The following is a 25,980-nucleotide window of genomic DNA, read 5'->3' on the forward strand; positions in this document are numbered from 1 at the left end:
CGACTCCAGGCCGGGACCAGGCTCCCCGTTACGGAAATGCGTGTGCGGTTCTGAGCCCAAAGGCCGTGTCCCTCGGCCCGCTCACCGCACTTCTTCAAGCTCTGAAAAACGGGGATGCTCCCGGTTTGTTTTCCGGGGGTTTTGCTCCCTGCTCGTAGCCGGTGGGGATCGGGTTATCAGTAAAACGCTTTCGTCCGCGTCTTGTTGCAGCGGCCTTGAAAATCCTGTTTCTGCTGTGGAGCCCTTTGGGATTCGTGAAATACAGCGGTGCGGCTTTGTGTTGTTTGTAGCATAAGCTTTGGGTAAAAAAAAAAAAAATAGCTTGGCATTTTATTTCTTCCCAGGCTTACCCTATGCCTGGTATTTTGGGGTGGCTTTTGCTCTCTGTATGTAACAGCATGTGACGATGGAAAAAAGCTTCTTGATGCTTTCTTGGTGACTGTGGGCCTTGTGTGTTTAATCAGAATTTGTAGGGCGGTTTTCTCAGTGTCTAACCTGCAGGGCTGGCAGCAGGACCCAGCAGATCCCCCAGCAGAGGTTGTCTCTACCTGCAGCGGGGATCCGAGGCACCCAGACCATTTTCTGGGGTGCAGCTGGGGAGGAGAGTGTGCGCCGAGAAAGAGCCTTCGATGTGACCGGTCCTGCTGCCGCGTGCTAACGGTGTCACCCACAGGTCTGCAGAACGATCACAAGGCCCTGATGAAGCAGGTGGAGGAAGCTCTTCACCAGCTGCACGCCCGGGAGAAGGAGAAGCACGCCAAGGACGAGGCGGAGGCGCTGGCTGAGGCGCTGAGCCAGAACCTGCCCCAGGCGTTTGCCAAAGTGAACGCGGTGACTCCGGGATCTCCCGCCAGTATCTCGGTGAGTTGGTGGGGTCTGACAGCTCATGGGGAGGCTGCTCCTGGACCCAGAGAGAAAACACAGCAGATGGCTTTCTCTGCCATTTGTTAATAAGTGGGAATGAGGGTTTGATTAGGGTTCCCCCTGCTTTTATGCTTTTTTTTTTTTTTTTTTTTTTTTTAGTCACTGTATGGGAACGCGATGAGTGCTCTCTTCTCAGCTGTTTTGTTGCGCCACACATCTCCTCCCAGGCCTTGCTGACTGTTCTAGTCCCAGTATTTCTCTTCCCATAAAGCAGGACAGAGGAATGAGTCCTTACAGCTTCCTGAGGATATAACATAGGTCAGTTGCCTGGGTGGTGGGATGAGCAGTGTCACAGCACATCTCTCCCCACGTGGCTGGCTGAAGGGTGATGCTCCTGTAATATCACCTCTCTTTGGAGAAGGCAGTTGCTCACCTCTCTCCTGTCTCTGTCCAGGGACTTCAGATTGATGATGAGATTGTGGAGTTTGGTTCCGTCAACATAAACAACTTCCAGAACTTGCAGAACATCGCCACAGTGGTGCAGCACAGCGAAGGGGTGAGCTCAGTTCTGCTGTAACTGCATTCTCTTGCCTGTCTCTGTTAGCCACAGCTTTTTCTATGGAACTTGGATCTCTGGGATCATCATTTCTGTGTCAGATTCAGTCTGTGCTGTTGTAGCCTCGTTCTCTCACAGCATTGAGCTAATTCCTGCTGGATAGGAGAGAGCAGAGGCGTGTGTGCTCTTTGCTGTGAGCATCATATTGTCTGTTCTCCCCTGGGGACTCCCTGCAGCAGTGGGCTGCGTTGCTGTGCCACCCTCATGACTTGTGGACGGGCCAAATAAGCTGCCAGAGAATCATCAAGCACTTCATTGTGGAAGTGAGGGATCGCCTGGAGGTGTCTCTCTGCCAGATGATCTTCCAGATCTCAGTGCGGGGATGGAAACAGGCACTGCTGAAGAACAGCTCCCTTAGGCCTGATGTTCTTCTGGTGTTTGAGCAGAACAACAAAGAAGGGAGTTGACTTGGTGATGGAAAGTTGCCATCTTTTATTTTTACGTTGTTTTTTTTTCTCTCCCTTTCAGAGACCCCTGAGTGTGACTGTGATCCGCAGCGGCAAAAAAGTGCACGTGGGGCTGACTCCGAAGCGCTGGGCCGGGAAGGGCCTCCTGGGGTAAGCTGGCTTTCACGTCCCAGAAGAGATGAGCTTTCGGGCAGCTCAGAGCACGTTTCCTGCAGCAGGGCCAGCTCTCTGCTTTGCTCTCGGTGTGTGTTGGCCAGCTCTCTGCTTTGCTCTCTGTTCTGATGGACTTCACTGGCGGGTGCAGCTGAGAGCTGGAGGCTGACGGTTTTGCACAGCGATACGAGGAGGCGAGTTGCAGCAAACGTGAGCGCAGGGAGGAGGGGCTCAGTGGCTAGTTTGTCTGGCAGAGAAAACCAATGGAGGAGGGTTGTGGTGGGTCAGATTCATGCCCGTTTGAGGCTTTAATGTTTTCTTCTACCGTCTTCTTTTTCAGCTGCAATATCATTCCGTTGCAAAGATGACCACTGCTTGGAAAACAATAAAGCTGAAGTTTGTGCCTGCTTTCTGGACTCTGATCTGGTTTGAAAACTTCCCTACCTGTTATTGCTGAAGTGAATGTTTCAGAGGCTGTGGCTTCTCCGTGCCAGACTCACAGAGTCTGACGGGTTCTGATAGAGCAGGGCCTGCCAGCTGTGCAGAATTGCACTGGATCGTCAGGAGTAGCTTGCAGAGGTACAAGATGTGGCTTCTCACATCGGTTTGGAATGAGGCTCTAGAGAGACCCAAACTTCCCATGATACAGGCTCTAAAGTGCATGAAATCCTCCTGTTTGGTGATAACAGAGCATTCCTTTTTGTCCTCTGTAGAGTTCTCACTGAACAACATGTAATATGTGCTCAAAAATCCCAGAGCACTTTTTGATATCTGTAATAGTAGATGACAGTCAGGAAATATGCAAGTTTGATACTTTTATCTTCCCCATGTTACCACAACTTTTGAAGTCACTAAACCTGATGAAAGAATTTTTGGAATGCCTGATTATTTTAAGTTAATGAGATGAGGAATAAGGGTTATAATTCTACTTTGATTTACTTTCAGTAGTTCATATAGTTGTGATAGAAGTACTCCTACTCCTAGTCTGGCTTCTCTTTTTTTTTTTTTTTTTCAAATTAAAAAAAATTTTTTTTTTTATTTGTGGTAGTTGGTTTTGGTGTGTACAAACTCTTTGAGGGGATTTCAAGGATGATTGGTTTGTTCTAAGCTTGTTTCCCGTTGAACTTCAAAATACTATCCCAAAACAATAAAACCCAGTTACACCTCTCTCCATTCTTATAGAAGTTCTTGTTTTGGGCAGTAGTTGTGAGCTGGGTTGGGTGGGTTAAACACAGATCTGCACAGACAAAACAGCATGACCCCTGACCTTCCAGAGCCGAAGCCCAGGTAAGGTGCTTTGATTACTGCTTCGTAACCAGGTTGTGACACAACACATCACATGTAATGAGCAATTTTGCTATAACTGTTATTAACCAGACCTGAAATTAGACTGAAAAAGCGGACTAAGCCCCAGACTTTGAAATCACTCACCCAGGGCTCTGTGGTAAATTGAGTAGATTTACTCTTTTGATATTTCAAGCGTTTGTGTTTCAGCCTACAGTCCAACAGAGCAGATTCTCACTGAAACCATAAAGCTTCAAAGCAAAGCTCCTTGCTGGGCGATTCCTGCAGGCGCTACGAAGGAAGCGTTGCTGCAGCAGCCCGTGGCAGCGTTCCTTGGATCAGATCGTGTCTAGATAATCCCCATCAAACGCAGTCTCACCCTGATCTTCCAAGTAATTTTCAAAGGGCTGAAACATAGCACTGTGATGCCTCATCTCTTTTCTTGAAGGATAACAGAAGGGGAGGCATTTTGGGACTCTGTTGCATGTGCATCCTGTCTTGCTTTACCAGAGCAGCTCGGAGGCTGAGCCTGCACTGCTGACCCCCACCAGGCACTGTGACCCACAGAGGCCACTGCGTCTCCCAGACCCCCTCTGAAATCCTGCTGGGAAGCAGTGTGATGTCCCTGGCTGTAGTTACTCCCCGTGGAGTTGTTCTGTAGGAGGGCTGAGTCTTTGCACAGGACCAGAGTCTCGATAGATGTATGTAAAATCAGAATTTTGAAATGCACACGTCGGGTTTGGGAGCCTTGTTTTTTTGCAAAAGGGTGGCTGAATTGTAGGTGCTGCTGCAGTTTCTGAATGTAACTGGACCTGTGTCTGCAAGCTGCCCCTCTCTTTTGTCCCTATAAACTAAAATGTAGGTGTAAGTATGTGGATAAACTGGGTATCAAGTTGCAGCTGAAATGTCAGACTGTCAAGGGGCTGGCCTTGGCTGTGGCTCGCTTTTACCCGAGCTGCAGGTTAATCTGGGTCTAGATACCAGTCCAGGAGAAGAAAAGCTCCCGTGACGCATCCTTCCAGGCCTTAGCGTTTGTGCCTCCTGGGATGAAATGATCTAGAAAATCCCAGCTTTCTGTACTGCTCCTGAAATGAGGTTAGGGGATCAGTCCAGCCCCGTCAGCCAGGTTAACTCCTGCTCTGGGGAGCTCATTTCCCTTTCAGTGTGGAGGGTCTCTGAACGCTTCAGAGGACTCTCAGCTCTGTGAAACTTCTGTAGGAGTGCATCTTCAACCTCCTGTCCTAACCGCTGCGTCCGCAGACCTGCCGGTTGGGTGTCCTGACTAGAACGGGTTGAACGATCCCAGCAAGTGTAATAAACACGTTATGTTGCAGAACCTGCTGTGGACAGGTAAGATTTGAGCTGCTTCGTTAGACCACGCTCAAACTTCTGCTGTAGGACCAGAGCAGAAGAGGAGCTGCTCTCTGTCAGAATAAATAGGATTTTTGTGCTGGAGAGCAGAGATGGCTCCTGCTATCCTACATGATCAGGGAACGTGGACTGGATGCTGCTGTCTGGGAAGAAAAGCACTGTATCTGGACAAGCCTGGTGTGTGGGTGCTGATGCACTGCACAAGGCTGCCTTCCTGCACCTAGCAGAGAGGGGGTTTAAGGACCAAATCCCTGCTCCTGAAGCCATAAAACTCCCTTGATTTGAAGCAGCTGGTTGTTACCACAAAGGAGGAGTTGAGAGCAGTTGTGTTTTGAGAACCCGCCTCTGTGCAGCAGCCTCTTCAGGTCGAGGAGATAATGTGAGCTGATAACAAAACTCCTTTCCTCTCCCAGCAGGGTATGAGGCTCTTGCTGGGCAGAAGGAAAAACAAATTAGATTTAGAAATTGTTATTATTTGAGCTTAACAGCAAGGCTGCAGTCAACAATTGGGAGTGCTTAGAGCTGATTATCTGCAGTGGTGGAGGCGACTGCTTGGAGTGATCCCTGCGAATGGGGTCCCTTGTGCAAGTGCCGTCCTGGCAGAGAGCTGGGGGTGGTGGGGGGACCTGGCAGTGGTTGGAGACTGATTTTTTCTTGCTTTTATTCTGCTTGTCCTGCTCAGGGGGGCCAAGGGAGCAGAAGCTGCCCACAACACCTGGGGGGCGCACATTGGGTAAAACACTCCTTGTCCCATTCTCCAGACAGGGTGAGGGTTCGTCCCGAAGGGGTCTGGTGATGCCAAGAGGGACTTTGTCACAGCCACGAGCAGGATTTAGGCTTGGGCAGGGCAAAGGGCTGAACGTCTCCCACACCACCAGGTTTGGGCAGGGCTCTGTCCTTGGCAGCCGGTGGGATGAAGGGGGCCCCTTCTCGCCCCGTACAGCCCCCTCCCGCTCTCCCCGGCGCGTTCGGGGCTGTCGCTGGCGGCAGCCGGTGCAGCCGTTGCCTGGGAACGGCGGTCGGAGGCAAACAGAGCGGGGACTGGTGCGACGGTGAGCGGTGGCATCCCCAGGGGGGGTTCTCAGGGCGGTTGGGGAGGCATCAAGGTCTGGAGGAGGCTTGGGAACGATTCTGTGGTCACCCCGGTGAGACCTGTGGGGCTGGGGCCGGAGGGAGGGTTTTTCCCAGGGCCCCCTTCCCACTCCCGTGAAAACTTTCTGTGCACAAGGCTCCAGTGTTGGCTCAAATCCAGACCCGTGAAGCTGGAGGTGAAGCAGCTGCCCCCCAGGAGTAGCCCTGCTGCTTATGGGGACTGTGCCAAAACCCCACTGGGGGGAACTGCCCCTGCCCGGCGCAGCGTTCAGGCGGAGTGGGAGGGAGTCTGCTCTCAGCTGGAGTCACCGAGGCTGTGTGGGATCGCTTGTGCTCGGCTGGAGCATTACCGGAGCTGAAAAGGGGCTCTGGGACCACTTTTCCAGCTTCACAAGTGTCCTTTCCTTCCACTGTGCCAAATTCCAGGTGGCTGTGCGGCCAGAGCCTGTGAGGTGGGGGGAGTATTTCCAAGCATCTCCCTGCCCCAGCTCCCTAGAAGGAGGGCGAGGATGGATGGGTCAAGGGAAGTTATACCAGAGGAGACAACTGGAGGAAGAACAGGAGTAAGCAGTGAGCCCATGGAGATGTCACCAGATGGACAGACAGCTCAGGAGACGGCCGTGCTGCCCGAGCAGGTGAGGGCAGCACCACCACAAGCCCTGCCTGACACAGGGTCCACGGGCAGGCCCTGGTGGAAGCAGATCCCCCAGCTCCAGGACCAGGGTTTCTCTCGAGATGTCACTGGGGGGGCAGAGTGGGAACCCCACCAGTGGGGCTCGGTGGATGCAGCATCTCCGTGTAGTCTCAGTCCAGTCATCAATATTTGCTGAGCACTTGAGCCGCCTGAGAGTTACGTGAGCAGGAGGGAGCGCAGCCTCCTCTCTGCACCGAATGAAATGTTATCTTACCTCCCTCAGAAACAGAAACGGTGTCCAAATGAGGTTTATGTCTTGCATGAGAGATTGCAATAGGAAATCAAGTAGCCCCGTGGGGAGAGGCAAAAGCTAATGTGGATCCCAAGAACAAGATTAAGCGGCCAATGCTCAGACTGGGGAAATCCTGTCTGGGGGCTGCTGTGAACTCTGACACCCCAGAGCTACTTAATTCATTTATTAAGTCTGGTGAGGGGCTGAGGAAGGTGGTGGTGGGATTTTTACCCTCACTTTCTGTCTGCTTGCCAGGCAGCACGGCGAGAGGCGCTGGTGGCAGAGCTGGCCTTGCTGCAGAACCCTTTGCAGCCACCTCAGCTCCAGTTCCAGGATCTGAGTCCCCTGGTTTTAACCTCAATTTGCCATCATTCCCTCTCCAGCCTGTGACCGTGCACCCCACTGCAGTAATCAATAACCCTCGCATGGAGAACAGTCAGGGGGTGGACAGCAAAAAGGCCAGACTTCTTGCCTTCAAAGGGTGTATAGGTTAGTTTTGGAGGAGAAACTCGGGCATCTTAGCCCAGGTGACAGGAGCTGCTGGGAAGAGGTGGTGGTGTGAGACACGGGATGCTGCGGAGGTGCAATGAGGGCAAGGCAAGATGTGCAGAAAGAGAAGCAACCAGTGGCAAACTTCCCTGGCACAAATCTATAGGCAGTTTAGGAGCAGAGGAGTATCCTGACATTGGAGCCTGCCCTAGAAGTGATGTAGGTTGGGTCTGAGATGTGCTGGGGTCCTTTCTCACTAGCTGTGGACTAGCCCAGGAGCTAGTGCACACCAAAACCTCTCTCCCTTTCCAAGGACCCCCTTGCTGCTGCTAAGGAGAAGGAAGGATTATCAGAGGATGCTGCCGAGAAGAGGGCAGGCACCCTGCCCAGCACCTGGGCTGGGAGGCAAGACACGACTGCCTTAGGGACTGCCCTGGGAGCAGACACTGCTGGGACAACACACCTGGATGGTGCTGGACCTCCCTCAGCACTGCCTGAGCCCAGGGGGGTCGTTTCCAGTCCTCGCTCAGGCTATGGGGAGCTTGAGACACAGCAGAGGAGCGGGGAGGACGATGGGCGTGACAGCTCTGCCAGTTTGGTGTGGACAGCCACGCCGGGGACGCTCTTCCAGGAGGACAGGCAGGCCTGCCTTCACCCCCTCGTGAGTACCAGTGGGTGCAGTGCCCGGCGCTCTGCCCAGCTCCCTCCCATCACCCCAAAGATCTTTTGTGGCTTTTTTTGTCCCGGCTGCTAAGAGCCAGGAGCTGCCTCTTCCCTGCAGAACCTGTCCTGGGTGTTTGGCTACAACAGCAGCCTGGCTGTGCACAGCCTGATGGACGGGGAGGACCGGGTGCTCCTGTACGTCTCCTCCCACACGGTGGTCATCCACGATGTCCTGGGGAACAGGCAGTACCATCTGCAGGTCTGGCATTCAACCCACACGTCTCCTTCCTCCTCCTCCCTTTCTCCTGAACTCCCTCCATCTCTTTTCCTGGTGCTAGGTGGTCATCTATAACTGAACTGAGGAGCAGCCCATGCAAAGGAGTGCATCGTTTTGCTTGCATACCCATCGCAATTCCCAACACATGCTGGTGGAACGTCCTTTGTGTTGGATTGCAGTGGTCACCATGTGCAGCACGGCCCCCTCCTCTCTGCTGCTTCTTGGCTCGGGGAGCTGCAGCCAGCACAAGGCACAAGGATGGGGTGGCGGGTTCAGAACTGCCTGTGAAAAATGGGATGCAAAAGTTGGACTGAAGGGATGAGAGTTGGAGACCCTTGGGAGAGGAGACAAGGGGAGACCACGAGCAGAGCAGTTTGATGAATGCTTTAAATAATCGCTGGGTCTGGAGCCTCCACCGCATTTTGCTGCTTCTCTTTCCTCAGGGCCATACAAATGTCATTTCTTGCCTGTGTGTGAGTGAAGACAGGCGCTGGGTTGCAACCGCTGACCGAGGGCCAGATGCTCTGATCATTGTGTGGGACTCCTTCTCTGGGTAAGCTCCTGGAACCTCCTCTTCACAAACCTCCTATGTCCAGTAAATTGCTTAGGACTGACTCCAGTCTCAGCTGAGAGTGAAATGGGAGGAACACAGGGATGGAATAAAGCAGCAAAGGAGCCAAAATGGAGCCGAGGGCTTCACTGTCCTCGTATCACCCACACCCACAGCACACTGAGATGGGCCCGAGCTCCCCCAAGCTAAGCACATCATGCGTCCAAGCTGTAGTCTTTTCTAAAAACATCACTGGTGAGTTGTTTCCCAGAGCTTTTTACTTGGGAGGAAGGGATGGAGAGGATGTTGAGCAGCAGCCGCAGTGCTGGCTGCTCCCGTGGCAGCACTGGTGTTTGCAGACTCCCTCCCCACCACGCAGTCCGGGTGAATTTGGACTGATTTTGGGTTGAATGCCCTGTGCTGCTGTGAGTGCTCACGAGGACTTTGATCCGTAGGATACCGGTGAAAACCATCTTTGGGAGTCATCCAGAGGATGGGATCAGTGCCATTGCTATTTCCCAGGATGCGAAGTATTTGGCAACCGTTAGTGCTGGTACAGTGCAGGTAAAGAAAATATCTCCTCTTTTGTAGCCTTGTGGGATAGATCCCCTGGAAGTTTTTCCCAGTGCAGCAAAAGGGAGAGGGAAATTTGGATGGGGAGAGCAGGTTTGCACATTGATGGCTTGTTTTTGCGGAGCCATTTGAAGACAGATCTGTCTGTCTGGCTTTCATTAAAGTGAATGCTGAGGAGCTGAGAAAACAGATCTTAAATTGAGGTAAAAGCTTCTGACTCCAATGCGCTTTCATTGAAGTAATTTCTAGTGTTATTTCCTGAAATTAAGCTCTCTGCTGCCAGGCTATGCTGGGTTTATCTTGCTACAGTATTTTATGCCCCACCATCCCCTGAAGCTGTAGGGGATGGGGTTCACCTGGCTTCCCCGAGTTCCCAGAAAGCCACAAATGTCCGTTGGGTTTCCCCTTCTCTGCCAGAGAGTTTGTGTTTGGAAGTGGACTTCGCCCACAGAGAAACCCATGTGCAGCACGGAGCTGAGGCCTGAGTTTGGGTATCAGGTGAGTGACCACAGCTGAAGGGACCAGAGGAGCGTGACTGGGCTGGACTGGGCTGGACTGGGCAGCCCCATCCTCACCCACACCCCCGTACCCCCATCCAGTACAGGGCTGCTGGTAGATGGCAGCTGGAGAGGGGAGGCAGGATCACACCCGGTCCCTGCTGCACCCCAACGCAGTGGAGCATCTCGGGGCTGCCCAGCAGCCGTGGGGACCCCAGCGGGATGTCCTTCACCATTGCCCTGGCACCAGCAGGAAAAGCCCACGGCCCTGCCAGCTTGTCCCTGCTAGCCAAGGAGAGATCACAGCTCTGGTGTTTCACAGGGAATTTGGCCTCTGTTTTCTGCTGAGTGCAGGTGCTGAAGTGGGTTTTGGATAAAAGTAAATGTTCTGCAGGAACGAATAAGCAGAAAGCATTGCTCAGCTTGGCATTAATGCGATTCTCACCCTTTAATTTCAGGATTATGTAATTTTTAACCCTCAAAATCCCTATGAGTTTGTCAGCAACAGCAAAACCCAGGTGGTATTTTACCTGTGGGTAAGTAGGGACATGGGACGTGGTATTTCTGGCGCCAGACGCGCTCCCAGAGGGTTGGGAGGTGGCGTGGGAGGGCTGCACACTAGTGAGCAGCATAGGCTGCGGGGCCAGATGTCTGCCCGTGGCTGGGGTCACACCTTGCTTTGCAGATCTGCCCCCCACAACCCCGTCACCCCTCCCCACTCCCTGCCCTCACTGCACTCTAAGGTGGTCGGGGCAGAGCATCGCTCTCCCTCCACTCCCACACCGGGGTCAGGCCCAGCTGCAGCAGCGATGCTCTGCCTCTCCTACCCCTGCTTCCCCACGGGCCCTTTGTGTGTCTTGTGCCAGTCAGCAGCTTTTGGGAGAGGAGAGTGGGGAGGGAGAGGCTGTTTTGTGCTCTCTAGAAGGTCTTGGAGCCTTTCTGTCCCGGGAGCCCTGCTTTGGTCACCACGGCATGGGGCCAGCGCCCAGGCAATGGGGAAGGGACATGCTGGCATTTCAGAGCAGGGCTCCAAAATGCTTGTCCTGGACATTTTGTCTGTTTTTCCCAGGGTGATGCTGGTTTGCAGTATGAAGCACCATTCCTGAGCAGTAAGGTGAGCGCAGAGGGGACCGCAGCTTTCCTCCTGGCAGCAGCACTGTCCCTTCCCATCCCCCTGAGCAAAACCAGTGGCCATGTCCCCAGCCTGTCCCCCTTGGTCTTCCAAAGGGACAAGCCAGGATTGCCTGAACCGAGGTCAAGAGGGGCTCGCTCTCCTAGAGACACCCTACTGCACCTTCTCCTGGGGCTCTTGCCTCTGGTCCTGCCATGGGACAGGGAGGGAATGTCACACAGAGGGACCAAGCAGGAACATCTCTGCTTGAGGGGGGAAGAGCCAGCACCCAGGACAAACACACAGCCTCACCACTCTCTCTGCAGACCTTCAACAGCATGGTGGGACGCTTCAGCCAGTCGGTTTTTCATTTCAACAACTCACAAGCTCTGACGGGCACTTCGGCTGGGAAGCTGGTGGTGTGGGACGTGGTGGGTCCCCACACCCCCTCCAAGGAACTGTGGGCCAAGCCACACAGCATGAAGGCTATCAAACTGGTGCAAATGCAGAAGGACAGCCTTACCGTGCTCAAGGTGTTTGAGAGGTAACAGGATGGCAGTTTTCAGTGGCCGTAGGTGCAGTCCTCAGATGTCTCAGCCACAGGAATGGCAGAGCTAATGTTGATGAGCTACTGCCAAGTGTTGTAGTTGTAAGTCACTTGGCAGCGTAGGAGGACCAGGGAAATTCATGCAGGAAATTGCTGCTGATTTATGAGCCATTGCTCTGGCTTTTTCCAGCAATGATTTTGGCTAGAGGAAAAAAAAAAAAAAAAAAAAAAAAAAAAAGCCCGTTTAAAACTCCTGCTAAGGTGCTCCCAGATCTGCTGGGGTAGCTCAGACGCTGGGCTGCCATGGTCACGGAGGATTGCGGATGAGTCTTGCTCAGTCTCCTGGCCTTTGCCGGCAGAGGGAGCAGACAGCCACCAAACGCCTTGGCAGCCTTGGGGACAGGGCAGGGGACACTGCAGGGTCACAGCAAAGCCTGGTGGTTTCTGCACAGCCCTGGGCCTTCCCCCTGCATGTCTGTATGGGGCTCTTCTCATGCACTTGTGCAGAGAAAAGGGGAAGAGATTTGTTTCTGCCCAAGGATGTTATCCAAGAAATATTTGGGAGTTCTCAAATACACGTGTGGAATACGTTTTCCCTTCCTTGCAGCTGCATAGTAACAGGCGATGTGAAAGGTCAGGTTAAATTCTACAATGGGCAGCTGCAGCTCCTCACCTGCTACAGCCACAGCAGCGTGGGTCCCATTCGGTCCATCTCCTTCTCCAAAAGCCCTCCTGATCCTCCTGGTGCCTCCCCAGCCTGCTCTGACTCCTGCATCACCAGCAGCCAGCCCTTTGTCACCAGGTGAGTGACCCTTTATAAACCCAACTCTTTTCCCGCATTTGCCCTGCAGCTTGAAAGCTGGGGAGATGGGCAGATGAAAGCTGCCCCATGGGCTTCTGCCTTGCCTGGAGTTCCAACCCTGTACCCGGGGGTTCTGGGCAGGACAGGGACAGGGAGGGAACGTGCCCCTTTATACTCCTTCTCCACAGATTTTTCACTTTGGGTATTTCTCCCACCCGCCCCCCAGAGACAAGCAGGGGGATGTCTCCTGGGCAGCCCCAGGCATCTCCCAGCAGCCACCAAAGCCCAGGTGGCCCCTGGCACGTCTTCAGTTCTGACCCTGATGTGATGCCTTGACACAAGCGTGAGAAGTGTTAACCCAGGCACAGCGATGATCCGCTGGTCCCGGGGTGCGCAGCTCCTCTGTCACGTACCCGGCACACCAGGCAGTGCTAATGCCGAGCCTCCAGCTTCTGCTGGGCCCCTTAATCCCCCCCTTAAACCCCTCCCGTGAATGGCTATTTCCAGTTAGATTTTATCATGGCTAGTCGAGCTAATCAGGGCAGTGGCAGTGCAGAGACTGCCCCGGTGGCAATGGCATCCGTACCACATGGACTCCGGAGCTTGGGACAACCCCAGCCTGGTCTCCAGGCGCTCTCCGTCCCTCTGCGTGATGTAGCTGTGTCTGAGGATTTATAGGAAGTCTGCAGGCCAGATGAAGCTGTTCTGTGACTCAAACCAGCCTGCAAACCATATGTCTGTCACTCCTGTTAAGGCTCTCCTGGCAACGTCTGTCCTTAGCCGCACGTGTTTTCCAAAGAGCCATATGGGACAGATTCCTCTCCAGCCTGGAGCAGCGCCCTGGGGAACGGTTTGGTTTTCCCTGTTGGTCTCTGTTGTCTCATCCTTCTTCCTGGGTTGCTGCTGCAGCTCCTGCTGCTTGCAGCCACTCTGGGCAGCACAAAAGGCAGAAAACTAAAGTGGAAACCTTGAGCCTGCTCGTCTCACCAGGCTGGTGGGATCAGGTATGGCTAAAGAGTTGAGCTAAGGCATGCAAGAGGCACAGCATCCTTCAGTGCCCGGGCCAGACGTGCAGACACTGATGGCTGTCACGGGCCAGCTAGCAAAGAGGCTGCTGTTTCCCCCACTCGTGCTGCCCGCGTGATGCAGCCATGCGCATCTGTCTGTGCAGCTCCTGTGTGGTCCTCTCTTGACCCTTTAACTGAGCCCAGACTCTCAGTCCTCAGGCAGACTGACAACCACACATATTTGTTCTGTAATGTGCATAATTATTCAGATGTCTGCTTTACACATCGCCAATTATGCAGCGGGACCCTCTTCGCTGCGTTCCGGTCGGCACGGCTGAGCGAACAGACAGGCAGCAGCTCTGTCTGCGGCGCGGGGCTCAAACTGTCCTCTGACCTTGTCCGTGGCAGCGCGGTCAACATGGAGCCACTGACAATGGTGGCATGGAGACATATGAAAAGACCATTCAGAGTATCTTCAATTGCTCATTTGTCCATCTCACACACCAGTGATTTGCAAACAGCAAAAGCTACACAGATGTCATTCATCTTCTGGCTTGCCTACCCAAGTAGAAAATGGAACCGGCTCCGGTGTCTTCCTGTGGAGATTTATCAGGTCATGAATACAAAGTGCCACCTGCCTTCCAGGTCAAGAAATATTTGCATATTGCATATCGCAAAATAGAAGTGATCGTCCAACTAAGTTGCCAAAAAGAGACTGATGTGTAATATAGCTTGGAGGTACATGAGCCAGCTAGTCTGATTCATCAAATTCTGTTTCTCTCACACTAAACAGGAACTTTATCCTTTCAACCTCTGATGCAACCATGCTCCATGTTGCAACAGACAGGAAAAACTTTGAAAAAGTCATGGAAGAGGCGAAGAAAGCTGTGAATGCCATTGCCTGCCACCCCCGGCAGGCACTTGTTGCTGTGGGGAGTCACTGCGGGCTGCTGAAGGTGTGGGACTACCAGCAGACCAAGTACCTGGTTAGCAGGATATTCACCGAGGGCGGCATCCGGTGTTTGTCCTACGACCCTGAAGGTATCCCGGCCTCGTGACCCTCCCCACGAGCCAAGCACTGCGCTTCCCGGGAGGAGCGATTGTGAGAGTTTTCTGGCATGTTTTTCAGGTTATTTTCTGGCCGCTGGTTTTACTGATGGAAGTGTTTACATCCTCGATGCAATTTCCCTTTGGTCCAGCTGCAAAGAGTTCAAGTTCTCGCGAGGTCCTGTGACTCATATTAGCTTCTCTCACAACTCGGAGTACCTCGCCACTGCTGTAAGCTTGTTTTTCCCTCTCGGTGATTTATATGCACTGCTCACGGTGCAGGTTTTGTTGGACTGGGGATTGCTGGCCATCCTGTGAGGCACGGCAGGCTGAGTGGTGTGGAGGGCTGTCCCTCCCCTGGGGCTTTGTGACTCTGAAATGCTTTTCCTGGCTTGAAGAGTCACTCTGTAAAAACGTCACCAGTCACAGCCGCTCCACAGACCTGCTGCTGGCAGCGTCCCATCGCTAACTTTAGTGACAAGCCTTAGCTCTCCATCCATCTGCAGAAAGGGCTGGAGCAGGGATTTCCTCCAGGCTGGTGCACCACGAAGCGGCTTGCTCCCTTGGTCCCACATCTCAGTGCAGATATGTTGAGGCAGTACTGAAGCAGTTTGGCACAGAGGCTGTAGCAACCGGTGATTATCTGTACAAAGAAAAAGATCCCCCCTTCATGCATGGGTGCCAGGGCACAGCAGTGGGAAGCATCTGAGGAGTCACTGAACTCAATTTAGTGCCTCTCTGCTGTGAGAGCATGGCAGGGACTGCTCTCCAGCCAGGCTGAGAACCGCTGTGGCGCTGCCCTTGGGAGCAGCTGCTCACATCTATCTGACCCAGTGTTTTGTCCTGGCTGTGACTCTAACCCTCCTGGTGGGACTCAACAAGACTAAAAGGGCCAAGCTAGGCCCGGAGGAGACATGCCAAGCAGTCTGCTGCCAGCCAGGGGATGTGCACAGGGACTGTGGCTTGTTGACCTTTGTGGTGTTGTTCCAGGATGAGAAGTACTCGGTGACTGTTTACAAGAGAGTCCTGAAAAACGGGAGCAGATGCTGGGAACACCTGGCAGGGCTGCACTCCCACTACAAACCCATCCGGAGCATCCTCTTTGGGGTCCAGTTAGACAGCAACAAACCCAGGCTCCTGAGCCTTGGGGAGGACCGGCAGCTGGTAGGTCAATGTGAAGGTCTAAAGGGCAGTGGAGCTTTGTGGTTAAAGTAGTGGGCTGGACAAGAGCATCGAGGGAGGCTCAGTCTTTGGTTCTGCAGCTCCTAACCCTTCCCCACCAGCTCTGTCGTTTCTCAGCCTGGTGTCAGGACAGATCTGCTCAGGGTTCAGGGCTGAGGCTCTGCTACTGCAAGGTGCTCGCCCCAGCTGCTGCAAGAGGTGCTAGATGCAGTTAGTCCACAAGGTCCACGGTGCTGGCAGACCACGGGGGAGCTGCTGTGTTTCCTTGTCTTCCCTCCAGGTTGAATATGACCTGAACAGCAGCAGCAAGGACCGCTTGGTGATCCTGCACAGGAACCGGGTAGAGCAGAGTGCTGTGCCCCTGTGCTTGGCCTGGTACCCACAGCTCAGCACCGAGTCCTTTATCCTCACTGCCAACAACTGCTACAAAATGAAGCTCTACAACACAACAACCAAAATGTGCAGGTAGAGAGCTCCATGACTACCACTGCCCGGGAGCCCCATCCTGACTGCATTCTCTTCTGTCCAATGCCTGTCCTACCCCCACCCATGAGCATGTGTTTGCTCACCCATGATGCAGATCTTGGGATGACTCTAGGGCCCTCAGGTTGCTCCACCCTTGTGTCCACCTTGTTGTTCCCTAGCATGTTCCCTAGTAAGGTTGTGGCTGCGGGTGGGTTTCAGTCTGTCCAGCACGTTGGACTTGAGACACAACAGTTGGACATCAGATAGAGAGACAGGAGCCCACACAAGCAAAGCGTAAGAACTGAATGATCTCTGAGCATTAAATTCCTCTCTTAGCCCCAGTGTGGTCCATTCTAGCCAGGGACCCCGTCCTGTCCTCTCAGCCAGTAGTACAAAGCCTTTGCACCCACCACACCTCCCCAGATCTACCCATCCTTGCGCACGGCAGCCATTCAGAGGGGGAGAATGTTTTGTGAGCCCTAGAATGGACGCAAATGTTGTTTGCCTTTAGAAAGACCCTTTTGGGACCAACCTACGGCTCCCCATTGGAAAAGATACAAATCCTCCCAACAACCAACGCTGCGGACCCCCAGAAACGCTATCTGGCATACATTACAAAGGACAAGGTTTGGAGCCCCATCGCCCCACTATACAAGAGTCCCAACGTGTAGAGGTCTCTGTCCCTTGGGGAATTTCACTGCAGACAAAACTATGCGTAGGCTGGTCCTGCCTGAGAGCTGAGCGAGCTCCTGGGAGGAGAATGGGCTGCTGCCCCCGTGTGCAGCCCTCCAGTGGGACCCCCAGCCCTCCCAGGCTCTGTCTTTCCTTACAGGTGGGCTTGCAGATTTTGCCTGTTGATGGCAACCCCCACAAGTCCTCAGCTTTCATTTGCCACCCGGATGGTGTCTCTGACCTTGCTAGCTCCTATGACGGACGCTACATCTTCACAGTGGGGGGGAACGACTGCACTGTTATGAAATGGGAGGTCAACCTAAAGTGAGTACCGCAGGAAGGAGAAAGGAGTCTTGTTACAGCTTTTTACAGCTTCTTGGCCAACACAGCTGAAGCAAATGTTCCCCAGCATCTACACTGAGAATGGGGCTTTTGTCCTAAAAGGTCTCTGTCTGTCTTAAAGCCAGGTCTCCCAGCTATTTCTGCACTTATCTCAGTGAATAGGGTGGTGCTGCACTGACGGGGCAAGGCAGCAGGGTGCTGTGTGGGGAGTGTTTCTTTGCAGGGCTCTCCTGAGCACAGATCCTTTTGGGGGCAGGTGACAAAACCCTGCAGCTTTGCTCTCCTTCCAAAACACCGTGCCCACAGTCAGGCCAACAAACCACATCTGGCAAGGGGGGGGTCACAGCGTGGAGGACAGGTCCCAGCACTCATACAAGCAGGGACACACCACTCGCTGAGAGGAGCGTGAATCGAGGTTGGCAGCATCTCTGCTCAACCCTGGGGGCTGCTAGCTCCCAGACACCTGACCTGCAACCAGGTTTATTAATAGTGGAGCCTCGTGCCCTGCATTCACACAGGCTCTCCAAAAGCCTACTGACAGCTCAGCATGGTGGGCACATGCCTGGGGATGGCAGCATGGCAGTGGGGTCAGCCTAGATGGCAATGACCTGTCAGGCCCCAAGTGACTATGTGGGGTGGCAGCTGAAACAGGAGGGACACAATTTTGGGGGGGCTTTGCTCCCCTCTATGGGATGTAGCTACATAGGTAATAGAGGGGATTAAACCACCAGACCTCACAGGTGGTGGCCATAGCACCTATAAAATACTCCAGTCTGGGAAATGGTACCCAAGTGGTAAGAAGTTGAGCAGAGGATTTTTAGGTCCTTGTGAGGGCCTGGCCAGTGTGATGAGGGATTGCCGGGGTTAGGCAGGGGATCAGAGGAGCAGCACTGGCTTCAGGAGGAGTGTACGGGGCAACTGCTGATACAAAAGTGTCTGCTCTCCAAATGAGATAGGCCAGCATTTGCTAGGAAATCCCCCCTGCATTTGAAGACTGGATTTAGGACAAGCCACCTTAATCCTATAAAGCTTTGCTTACATGAGTAAATGGACTGCAGTAAATGGGGTGGCTGGAGGGCTGAAGGCTGCTTTTGCAAACGAGGATTTCCAGGCTCTGGCCCAGAGCATCAGTGATAAACCCTGCCAGGTTTCTTCTGCCTTTCTCTGCAAGTGTGCAGTTGCCTTCTGCCAGCTCCCTTGTGCAGCGGTGCTAGACGCGTGCTCCCACATGGCAGGCGGGTAACGTGGCAAAGGCAGGATATATATTTTGGTTTCTTTGCACGTCAAGGACCAAAGCTGCTCGTTGCAATGCATGTGCAGGGCAGAGGGCTCTCCCCTCACAAGCATGGCTGCAGATGTGGGGTAGATACACCGGTGTGTGTCAAAAGGGAGCAGGCAGCTGCGAATGAGCTGAAAACTGCCAGGCCAGCGTGGAGCAACTTCACTTTTGCACTTCAAGGACTGGAAAGGGAGCTTATCCCGTGTCGGAGCTGGAAAAGATAGATAGCGTGGTGTGATCTCTGTTGGTCTGTGGCTGGTTTATTTTATCCTGCATGTCACCTTACGTCTCCTGGTTTCTGGGAAATCAACCCCACAAGAGCTGGCTTTTAGCTCTCGCTCCTATTTTTGCCTTTTGGAGTGCACCTGTGAAACACGGTTGCCCCTCACCTTCCTAGGACAAAGGTTTCGTGGTTAAGACACATGCTGATCCTGCGTAAAACGTTTCTTGCAGGTACTGCTCACTCAGAGGAGAGCCCAAAGGGTGCTGGGCCAGCTCACCTTCATGAGCCAGAACAAAGGAAACCTGGGTGGGAAAGCAATGGACTTATTTATTTTCTTTTCCACTTTGTGTGGCTTAAGCAGTCGGGGGTCAGAATAAGCGACATTTTAAGGAAGGCAATAGAATATAAATGATCCTTCTTTATAATGGTTGGCCAGGGTCCAGGCAACATTGAATTTCTATGTAATTTGTTTTCAGAGCGAAGCTCTTGATGAGCTAATTATCATTTTATTGCTGCTTCTGGCATCTTGTGCATCTCCACTGTGTTTAATACCCAGATAACTTAATTATGAAAAAAGCATGAAGCTTGCAGAAAAACCCAGTGGAAGCAGCACTACCGAGGTGTGCGCGAAAGCTGCAGCCTTGCTGCCAGGCGTGGGGTATTATGTGGCAATGCTATGCCATGATTGCACTACCAAGCTTGGTTTCCTTTTTCATCTACGTAAGCCAAACGGATTCTTTTGGTTCCAACTGCCTATGAAATTGAAACAAAGAGGTGGCACTCAGACACTTCCAGTTTAATGTAGACTGCACCTGCGCCACAGTCGCCCGACGCAGGAGAGGGAGTAGAGTAATGGATTGCACTGAGTTATTGGGGAAGAATGTGTTAGATGAAGGTACAGGGAACTTAGGTTTGTGTGGTTTATTGCAAACACCAAGCCCCAGCCCTCTCTGCATGTTCCAAATGCTGATCTAGCTAATTCATCTTGCTCAATGTCTCTATAAGGAAGCAGAAAAGCTAAATGCCAGACACCAAGCTCAAGTCCATGGAAAAGCTCCTGGCTCCCAGCCCTGTGCTCATTCCACTAAACAAGAGGACCATTCAGTAATAATTAATTCCCACACTGTGCTATTGTATGTAAAACCTGGGTATGAAATATGCTGTAGAAGTGCAGGCTAATGATAAAATAGTACATGGTTCAAGGCAGTGCTTTTCTTTCCTGAATTCTGAGGCCCAGGGATTTTATTTATTTATTGAAAGTGTCTGTGAGGGAAGACTAGAAAGGGAAACATGAAATCTCTCCTCACATGAACCCTTCCTGTACCTTCTTTCTCTGTTTCTGCCAGTGCCTTGGATGCTGCTGCTTCCCTGGGTGGGGAGGGCCTGATCCCATTCTACAACCTACTGGATGGTGGCAGAGAAGGCAAATTTTTCCGGGTAATTATGCTCACCGTGAACGCTGTCGGGCAACATCTGGCTGGAGTTTAAAATGAATTTATACCGGCCTGACATTTCTCTATTTTTTGTCCATCTCGCCTTTAACAGCGATCTCATTGATACGCCCGTTGGTAAATCTTAACAGTAGTCTTATCTTTCGTGCCTGTTGGTGACTGAACTTTACGGTACCTTGTTTGAATCCCTCGCAGGAACTGGAAGACTATTTTTACTATGCGCAGCTGCGCAGCCATGGTATCGATACACTGGAGACCAGACAGGTGTCAACACATATTCCCTTGGAGGAAATTCCTTCTGTAATGAGAGCAATGGGATTTTATCCATCAGAGGAAAAGGTTGGCCAGTTGTTTTTATGTTGCAGTTAAAAGAAAAAAAGAGTAAGACTGATTGCATTTACCAAGTGTCCTGAGGGCCAGATTCTGACCACTGCCATGCTGGATGGCTCCAGAGTATATTTGTTGGCTTTCAATGTATTTAACCCAGTCAGCAGCAATATAGTAGTGGTCAGAATTTGGCAGCAAATTCCTCAAAAAGTAGATTCCTTGCAAGAGAGCTGGGCAACCACAGGGGCAGGCTGAGCAAACCTGGAGCCTTTTAGTTCAAGAAGTGTTCTATAAAAGATGACCTCAGGGTCTTCCAGAGGTTGAGTGCTCTGCCACCACTGCGGAGGTGGGTTTCTTCAGGTGGTGAACTGAGGAAGCTGAGGAACGGATCTTCCTTCAGCTCCCAAGGGCAGCAGCCTCCATTTTTCCAAAGTCCATGGGCTGAAGTATTTTGTGTGTGGGCAGTGATGTGTTTTGGTTTCTCTGTGACTTCTACTAGTGGCCGAGCTGCTTTACGTGCAGCGTGGGATTGGTGGGCCACGGGCTGGGTCCCTCCAGGTCAGACGGAGACTCAACCAGTGCATCCTGGTAACGCGTGTTACCAGCATGGGTGGGAATGTCCAGCTCCATGCAGCCACTCATTTGGACATTGACAGAGCCTCTTTTTCTTGCTCTTCCTGAGACTGATGAAAGAATGATTTTAGATGGAGACAGCAGCTTTTATTCCCATGGAACTTAAAGCTCTTTCATAACTGATAAACTCTGCAGAAGCTCTCTCTGCGCTTGCCTTTCAGGTTGCAGCAGTAGAGCTTCCTATCAAACATTTCTCAGGAGCTTTTTAAGCTTCAAATTTTACAGCAGACAAAGACAACTGATTTAATAAGGGTGCTGCTTCTTCCCCTTTTGTGGCTGTTTCTACAAGGCAGTTTGTATTGTATACAAACCTCATTTGTAATGTTGTAACCTGGCAAAAGGGTAATTAAAGCGCATACAAAACAAAATTACTGAATCTGATGCAAGGAGATTTAAATAACGACCTCTTTGCAACAGCTACAGCCCTTCAGCGCAGAAGGGGTTCTCCCAGGGGAAGCAGTACATCGCTGTGCTCCCTTCATCTTTCTGCGGGGGATGCTGCGTTCATCTCTGCCACTGCACGGGCACCCCACAGGCTGCTGAGAGGGGGCTGTGAGTCAGTGCCACCCCATCTGCCCCGGCGTACTCTCTGCCAGGAGAGCGAGCAGAAGGGAGGCAGGACCTTTGCCACAGCCACCACCTAACAGACTTGCTTTGAAGCCCCAGCAACCAGCAAATGTTCATCTGAGCCAGGACTGTTTTGCCCTTGTGTCAAGCTGTGGTGTTATCCCCTCCGCTTTGTTAGATCTTTTCCTTGGGTTATTACATTTTCGCCTCTTGGGGACAGAGAGAACATATTCCCCTGGGAAATGTCTCTGCAAGAATAACTGTGAACCCCCACCCTGCCTCAAATCAAAATGAAAACAGCGTTTCAGGCACGGAAGCAGAGGTGCTAAACTGTTGTGAAACCAGGCAACTTACAATCTGCTTCTTGAAGCAGGCAGGACAGTATTAAAATGCAGAGAGAAAGTTCATCTCTCTCTAGAGTGTTTTAATAAAGGAAAAGCAGGAGGGAGAAAAGGCAGCTTGGGCTGACTAGCAAAGCTTTTGGGAATTGGTGTTTTTCTTTTGTAGTTCAGTGGGGCTGATATAAAACCTAATCCCAGATCAACCAGAGCTGAGTGAAAATGACTGTTCTTGCCTGGTGTGACATTTGCTACAGGAAAAATATAAGGCTGAGATTTCCCTCTTCCCCAGGCTTCATTCAGTGGAAAAACTTGTGACACAAGGACAAAGGCCCAAGGCTGAATGCAAAGTCCTCCCCAGGGAGATCTTGCATCAGCTTCCCTTCCCGGGGAGTAGCAGGCTTGGTACATGTTGGCACAGGGAATTCTCCTGGCGTTTCTCTGCTGCCCGTGTTATTTCCAAAGGGGCTGCTGCTCAGAGCACGAGTATGGTGAAGGCACGGAGCAGATCCTGCCTTTTGGACACACATCTGCTCAGCTGCCAACTGGGCTGACTCGAAGCACCAGACTTTAGGAAAACCACTAGTATATGACCCGGTCAACGCTTGCCCATTTGCCTGAGAGAAGAGCGAGCGCTCCAGCTGTGCAGGATGTCTGCCCCACGGAGCAAATTTCTGATTTGGCTTGTGCAGTGGCAGAATTGCACGAGGCACACGTCAGATCGGGGCGGGAAAGATTGCTTATACTGTCTGCAGCCTGGTTATGTTGGGTCTTTCATGCGTGTACTTCTGTAGCGGGGTGGTATATTTACTGGTTTGTGGTTTGCCTGCCCACTGTCCCCAGAGTGGAGACACAGCTGTGGCAAAGGTACCGGCAGCAGCTGCAGAGTCACCAAGGCCTAGCATAAGAAAACAGAGGAAATCCAAAATAACTACATATCTATTACCCCCGTCTTTACCTTATATTGTGATAACAGAAAGCACGTAACAGTCAGCCGTGTCCATCCTCAGCTGCTGTGTGCTTATTATTGAGATACAGTCATGACATCTGTGGTACCACTATGTGCACGATTACGGTACGTCGGCATTCATGAGACTGGAAGCTGGCCTGATGCTCTTCAAAAAAGAAAACATACAACAATCTGTCTTGCCTTGATCTTTAGGTTGAAGAAATGATAAATGAAGTAAAATTCAGCAAGTATACGGATACTGGAGAACAAGTGACAACAATCAATTTAGGGGATTTTATCAAACTGTATGTAAATCATCGACCTGTGTTTGGCTTGTCAATGAAAAATATACAGCGAGCATTTCAGGTTCTTGGTTATGATAATGAGAATGGAGAAAAAGTTGTTGACAGAGGAGACTTACTGTTGCTGCTTCAGCGCAGAGGTGAGTTATCTCTTTTCTAATATTAGGTTTATGCTTGCTAGTTCTGCCTTCAATTTCAGAACGTATTCACTGCAGCAAAAAATTAATCTGGAACTATAGCTTGGTAACCAGGGCAGGCGTGTGAAGTCACCTGTCTTAAGATTTTAAATTGAATAATCACATCTATTGTCTCAGCTGAACTTCTTTCAGTGCTCTGGAAATCTCTGCTGGCCTGAGGTATCTTGTCTGTCACATGGTGAGTATGGATCTTGGCAAATTGTATCCTTCTTCCAGTATAGCCTTATCTGAACCATCGTTCTCTCTTCCAGTCACACAGTCTCTAGAAGGGTAGTGTAAAACTGAAAAAGAGGGGGACAAGAAAGGACGGATCAAATTGGTCAGTCCCGGGCTGAATCTGTGTGGAAAACTGAAAAGATGGGATGGTTTAGCTCAGCTGAAACAAGGAGAACACTGTAAAGGTCTGTATGAATATGCTTGTGGCCGATGCCATGGAGAGATAAATAACAAACTTCTGTTGTCTTACTCCTGTTGTAAAAGTGCAGCTAAGCATTAAAACAGGTAAATGCTGGTTTACTCAGTACATCACCTGGTAAAACTCCTTGCCATAAAGATCCTTGGAAACCAAGGATTCAAGCAGGGTGAGATAGGTCTGTTATTTACATGGATGGGGTGAGCATCCATAAATAGATGCATTAGATAGAACAGTTCCAGAACAGATCCATCACTTTATGGGCATGAGCCAGCCACTAACTTGGAACAAGTGCTATGTCCAGGTTACTCCAAGACACTAGATCAAGACTTTCCTGCACCACCTTCCTCCTCTGTGTGGAAATGGGTACAGCTGCAGCACTAGACAGACTGTGGCCTGTCCTGTGCCAGGAATTCTTCAATGGGAATAGAAGCTTAAGCCCTTGCAAGTGCAATGTAGCCTAAATAGCTATCTGCATCAGAATTTCTCCCTTTGACAAATGTTTTTGGCCAAAATGCAGTATGCAAGAACAGTTTTCCTTAGGATCAACATTTTCCTGAGCTGGGATCATGCGTTTTCCCTGGCGATGTGTATCGAGCCCAATCCTCTTTCAAGCTGTCCTGTTTCGTTTGTACACGGTTCTTGTTTGAGTTGCCTTCTAGTTTTTGTGCTAACGACACCATAACCCAAGAGGCTGGTGTTGCTTTGTTGTGTACAGGAGAGCATATGACAGAGGAGGAGCTGGCACAGTGTCTGACCACCCTGCTGGGCAAGCGGCCTGGGGGAGGAGGGTCTGAGCCGGACACCTACGATCCCTCAGGTACAGGATTAACATTCCAGGCAGTGCAGAAGCAGGATCACTTCAATTCCCAAACGGAATAATTTCAATTGCAAACCCATTACCCTGTTAGTCCAAGAGCTGTCAAAAACGCTCAGACAAGATTGCAAAAATAGTCATAGAGCTACAGATTGTCCTTCATCCATGCAGCAATTGCGTGGGTGTATCTGAAAATAAATGGACAATGAAATATAACTGGGACCTGACAAGATTATATCGCTGTTTGTCTGCTGGCTTGGAACTGAAATTATAAACATACAGTGGAAGGTTTACACGCCAAAGTCCACAGACCAAAAGGAATCCTACAATATGCAAATGGCAGTGTTGCTCACATCCAGGTGGCATATGCCCGTTGTGAGGGAGCTGCCAATAACCACTGCACTGGTCTACAGTTTCTGTCCCAGTCCTCACCAGTCTAGAACAGCAAATTACAGCGCTGATTTCCACCAAGTGGCATTGCCCATTAAAACTGGAATCAATGGTAAGTGCCACATTCTTGCACAATCCATGTCCCAGTCCATACCAGTCCAGACGAGCATCTGGACAGGGCCACTGGCAAGGGGCCGCCCGCAGCGAAGGTGCAGCTCCTGAAGGGAACTGCCCAGCACTGCAAAGCAACTTTGGAATCCCCAGATTCCATGGGATTCTCAAATCCCATCAAAGCAAGAGTTGCATTTGGCCCCTTGACCCTCCTGAGGGAGGGACCTCCTGCAAGGTGAGACTTGCAGATTAAACGGATTCGATCCGTGATGCAAACACATGAAGCATTAAACTAGTAAACCGATACTTTTTCATGATTACGTTATACATCTTCAAAAGCATTCTATCCACTTACTGCTGCTTATAAATTTTCCTGATCTGGAAAGCCGTTTTGACGTTGCCATTGTGTGTTTTGTGCTGCTGTTACTGCTCTCCAGGTGCAGCAGCTTTGATTGAAGAAGAAATTCCAAAGGAAATCACAGCAGAGATATTTGCTGCTGACATTCTTGGCTTACCCGTTGCTGAACCAGAAAAAAACAGAAAAAAGAGATGAATCCTTGGTCTATGAAGAGACAGAAGCATAGCTACCACAAAGTTTTCTACTTGTTCCTACTTCCCAGTCTCCTCAAATGTCTTCAAAACTTGTGTTTTGTGTTTATTAAAAAGTTTCATGTTAATCAAACTCAAAGACTCCAGTTTAGCACATGCCACAAACCTATGGGATCAAACCTCTGTAGGGAAACACAGGGGTGGCTGTAAAGAATGAAGCAGTGGCTGCTGCATTGTCTTGTGCTCACCATCCCTGGAACCTTCCTAGAATTAATTTCAGGTGGGTTTATGCCAGATTCAGTCTATTTTCATTACGTTAAAACAGTACATATTTGTGAAACCTGACAGCAAAAGAGCAACATAAAAGTATTGTGTTGATTAAATACCTTGATAAACGTAGTGTACAAAATGCTTGGATAGGTTGGAGTGGATTTAATTATAACTCCAACAGAGTAAAGCAAGGAACGCTGTGTTATACATTAAATCCAGCTTTCCCTC

The 25,980-nt window shown here is 51.1% G+C and overlaps 2 protein-coding genes across 2 annotated transcripts in view; both read left to right on the plus strand.

Moving 5' to 3' along the window:
• Nucleotides 1-3,206, plus strand: part of PSMD9 (proteasome 26S subunit, non-ATPase 9) — a 3,375-nt gene extending 169 nt beyond the window's left edge. Inside the window, exons 2-5 of the mRNA XM_026859970.1 lie at nucleotides 326-861; nucleotides 1,319-1,420; nucleotides 1,949-2,037; nucleotides 2,381-3,206. Coding sequence (XP_026715771.1) covers nucleotides 326-861; nucleotides 1,319-1,420; nucleotides 1,949-2,037; nucleotides 2,381-2,408 — 755 coding nt within the window. The 3' untranslated portion in view covers nucleotides 2,409-3,206. The remainder of the gene's footprint in view (nucleotides 1-325; nucleotides 862-1,318; nucleotides 1,421-1,948; nucleotides 2,038-2,380) is intronic.
• A 2,402-nt stretch (nucleotides 3,207-5,608) lies between these two features.
• Nucleotides 5,609-25,592, plus strand: WDR66 (WD repeat domain 66). Its single transcript, XM_026859971.1, is given in 25 exon segments — nucleotides 5,609-5,676; nucleotides 5,678-5,747; nucleotides 6,276-6,422; nucleotides 7,516-7,556; nucleotides 7,650-7,863; nucleotides 7,984-8,124; nucleotides 8,586-8,695; nucleotides 9,148-9,256; nucleotides 9,683-9,763; nucleotides 10,221-10,298; nucleotides 10,832-10,876; nucleotides 11,200-11,417; nucleotides 12,028-12,222; nucleotides 14,023-14,270; nucleotides 14,359-14,507; nucleotides 15,267-15,440; nucleotides 15,739-15,923; nucleotides 16,435-16,549; nucleotides 16,756-16,919; nucleotides 19,786-19,876; nucleotides 20,086-20,229; nucleotides 22,918-23,146; nucleotides 24,334-24,435; nucleotides 25,371-25,461; nucleotides 25,463-25,592. Coding segments are annotated over 25 exon segments (3,264 nt in total). The 3' UTR covers nucleotides 25,518-25,592.
• Nucleotides 25,593-25,980: the final 388 nt, after the last annotated feature.

Source organism: Athene cunicularia (genome assembly GCF_003259725.1).
Source record: "Athene cunicularia isolate RWA chromosome 15 unlocalized genomic scaffold, athCun1 chr15_part1, whole genome shotgun sequence".
Lineage (NCBI taxonomy): Eukaryota > Metazoa > Chordata > Aves > Strigiformes > Strigidae > Athene > Athene cunicularia.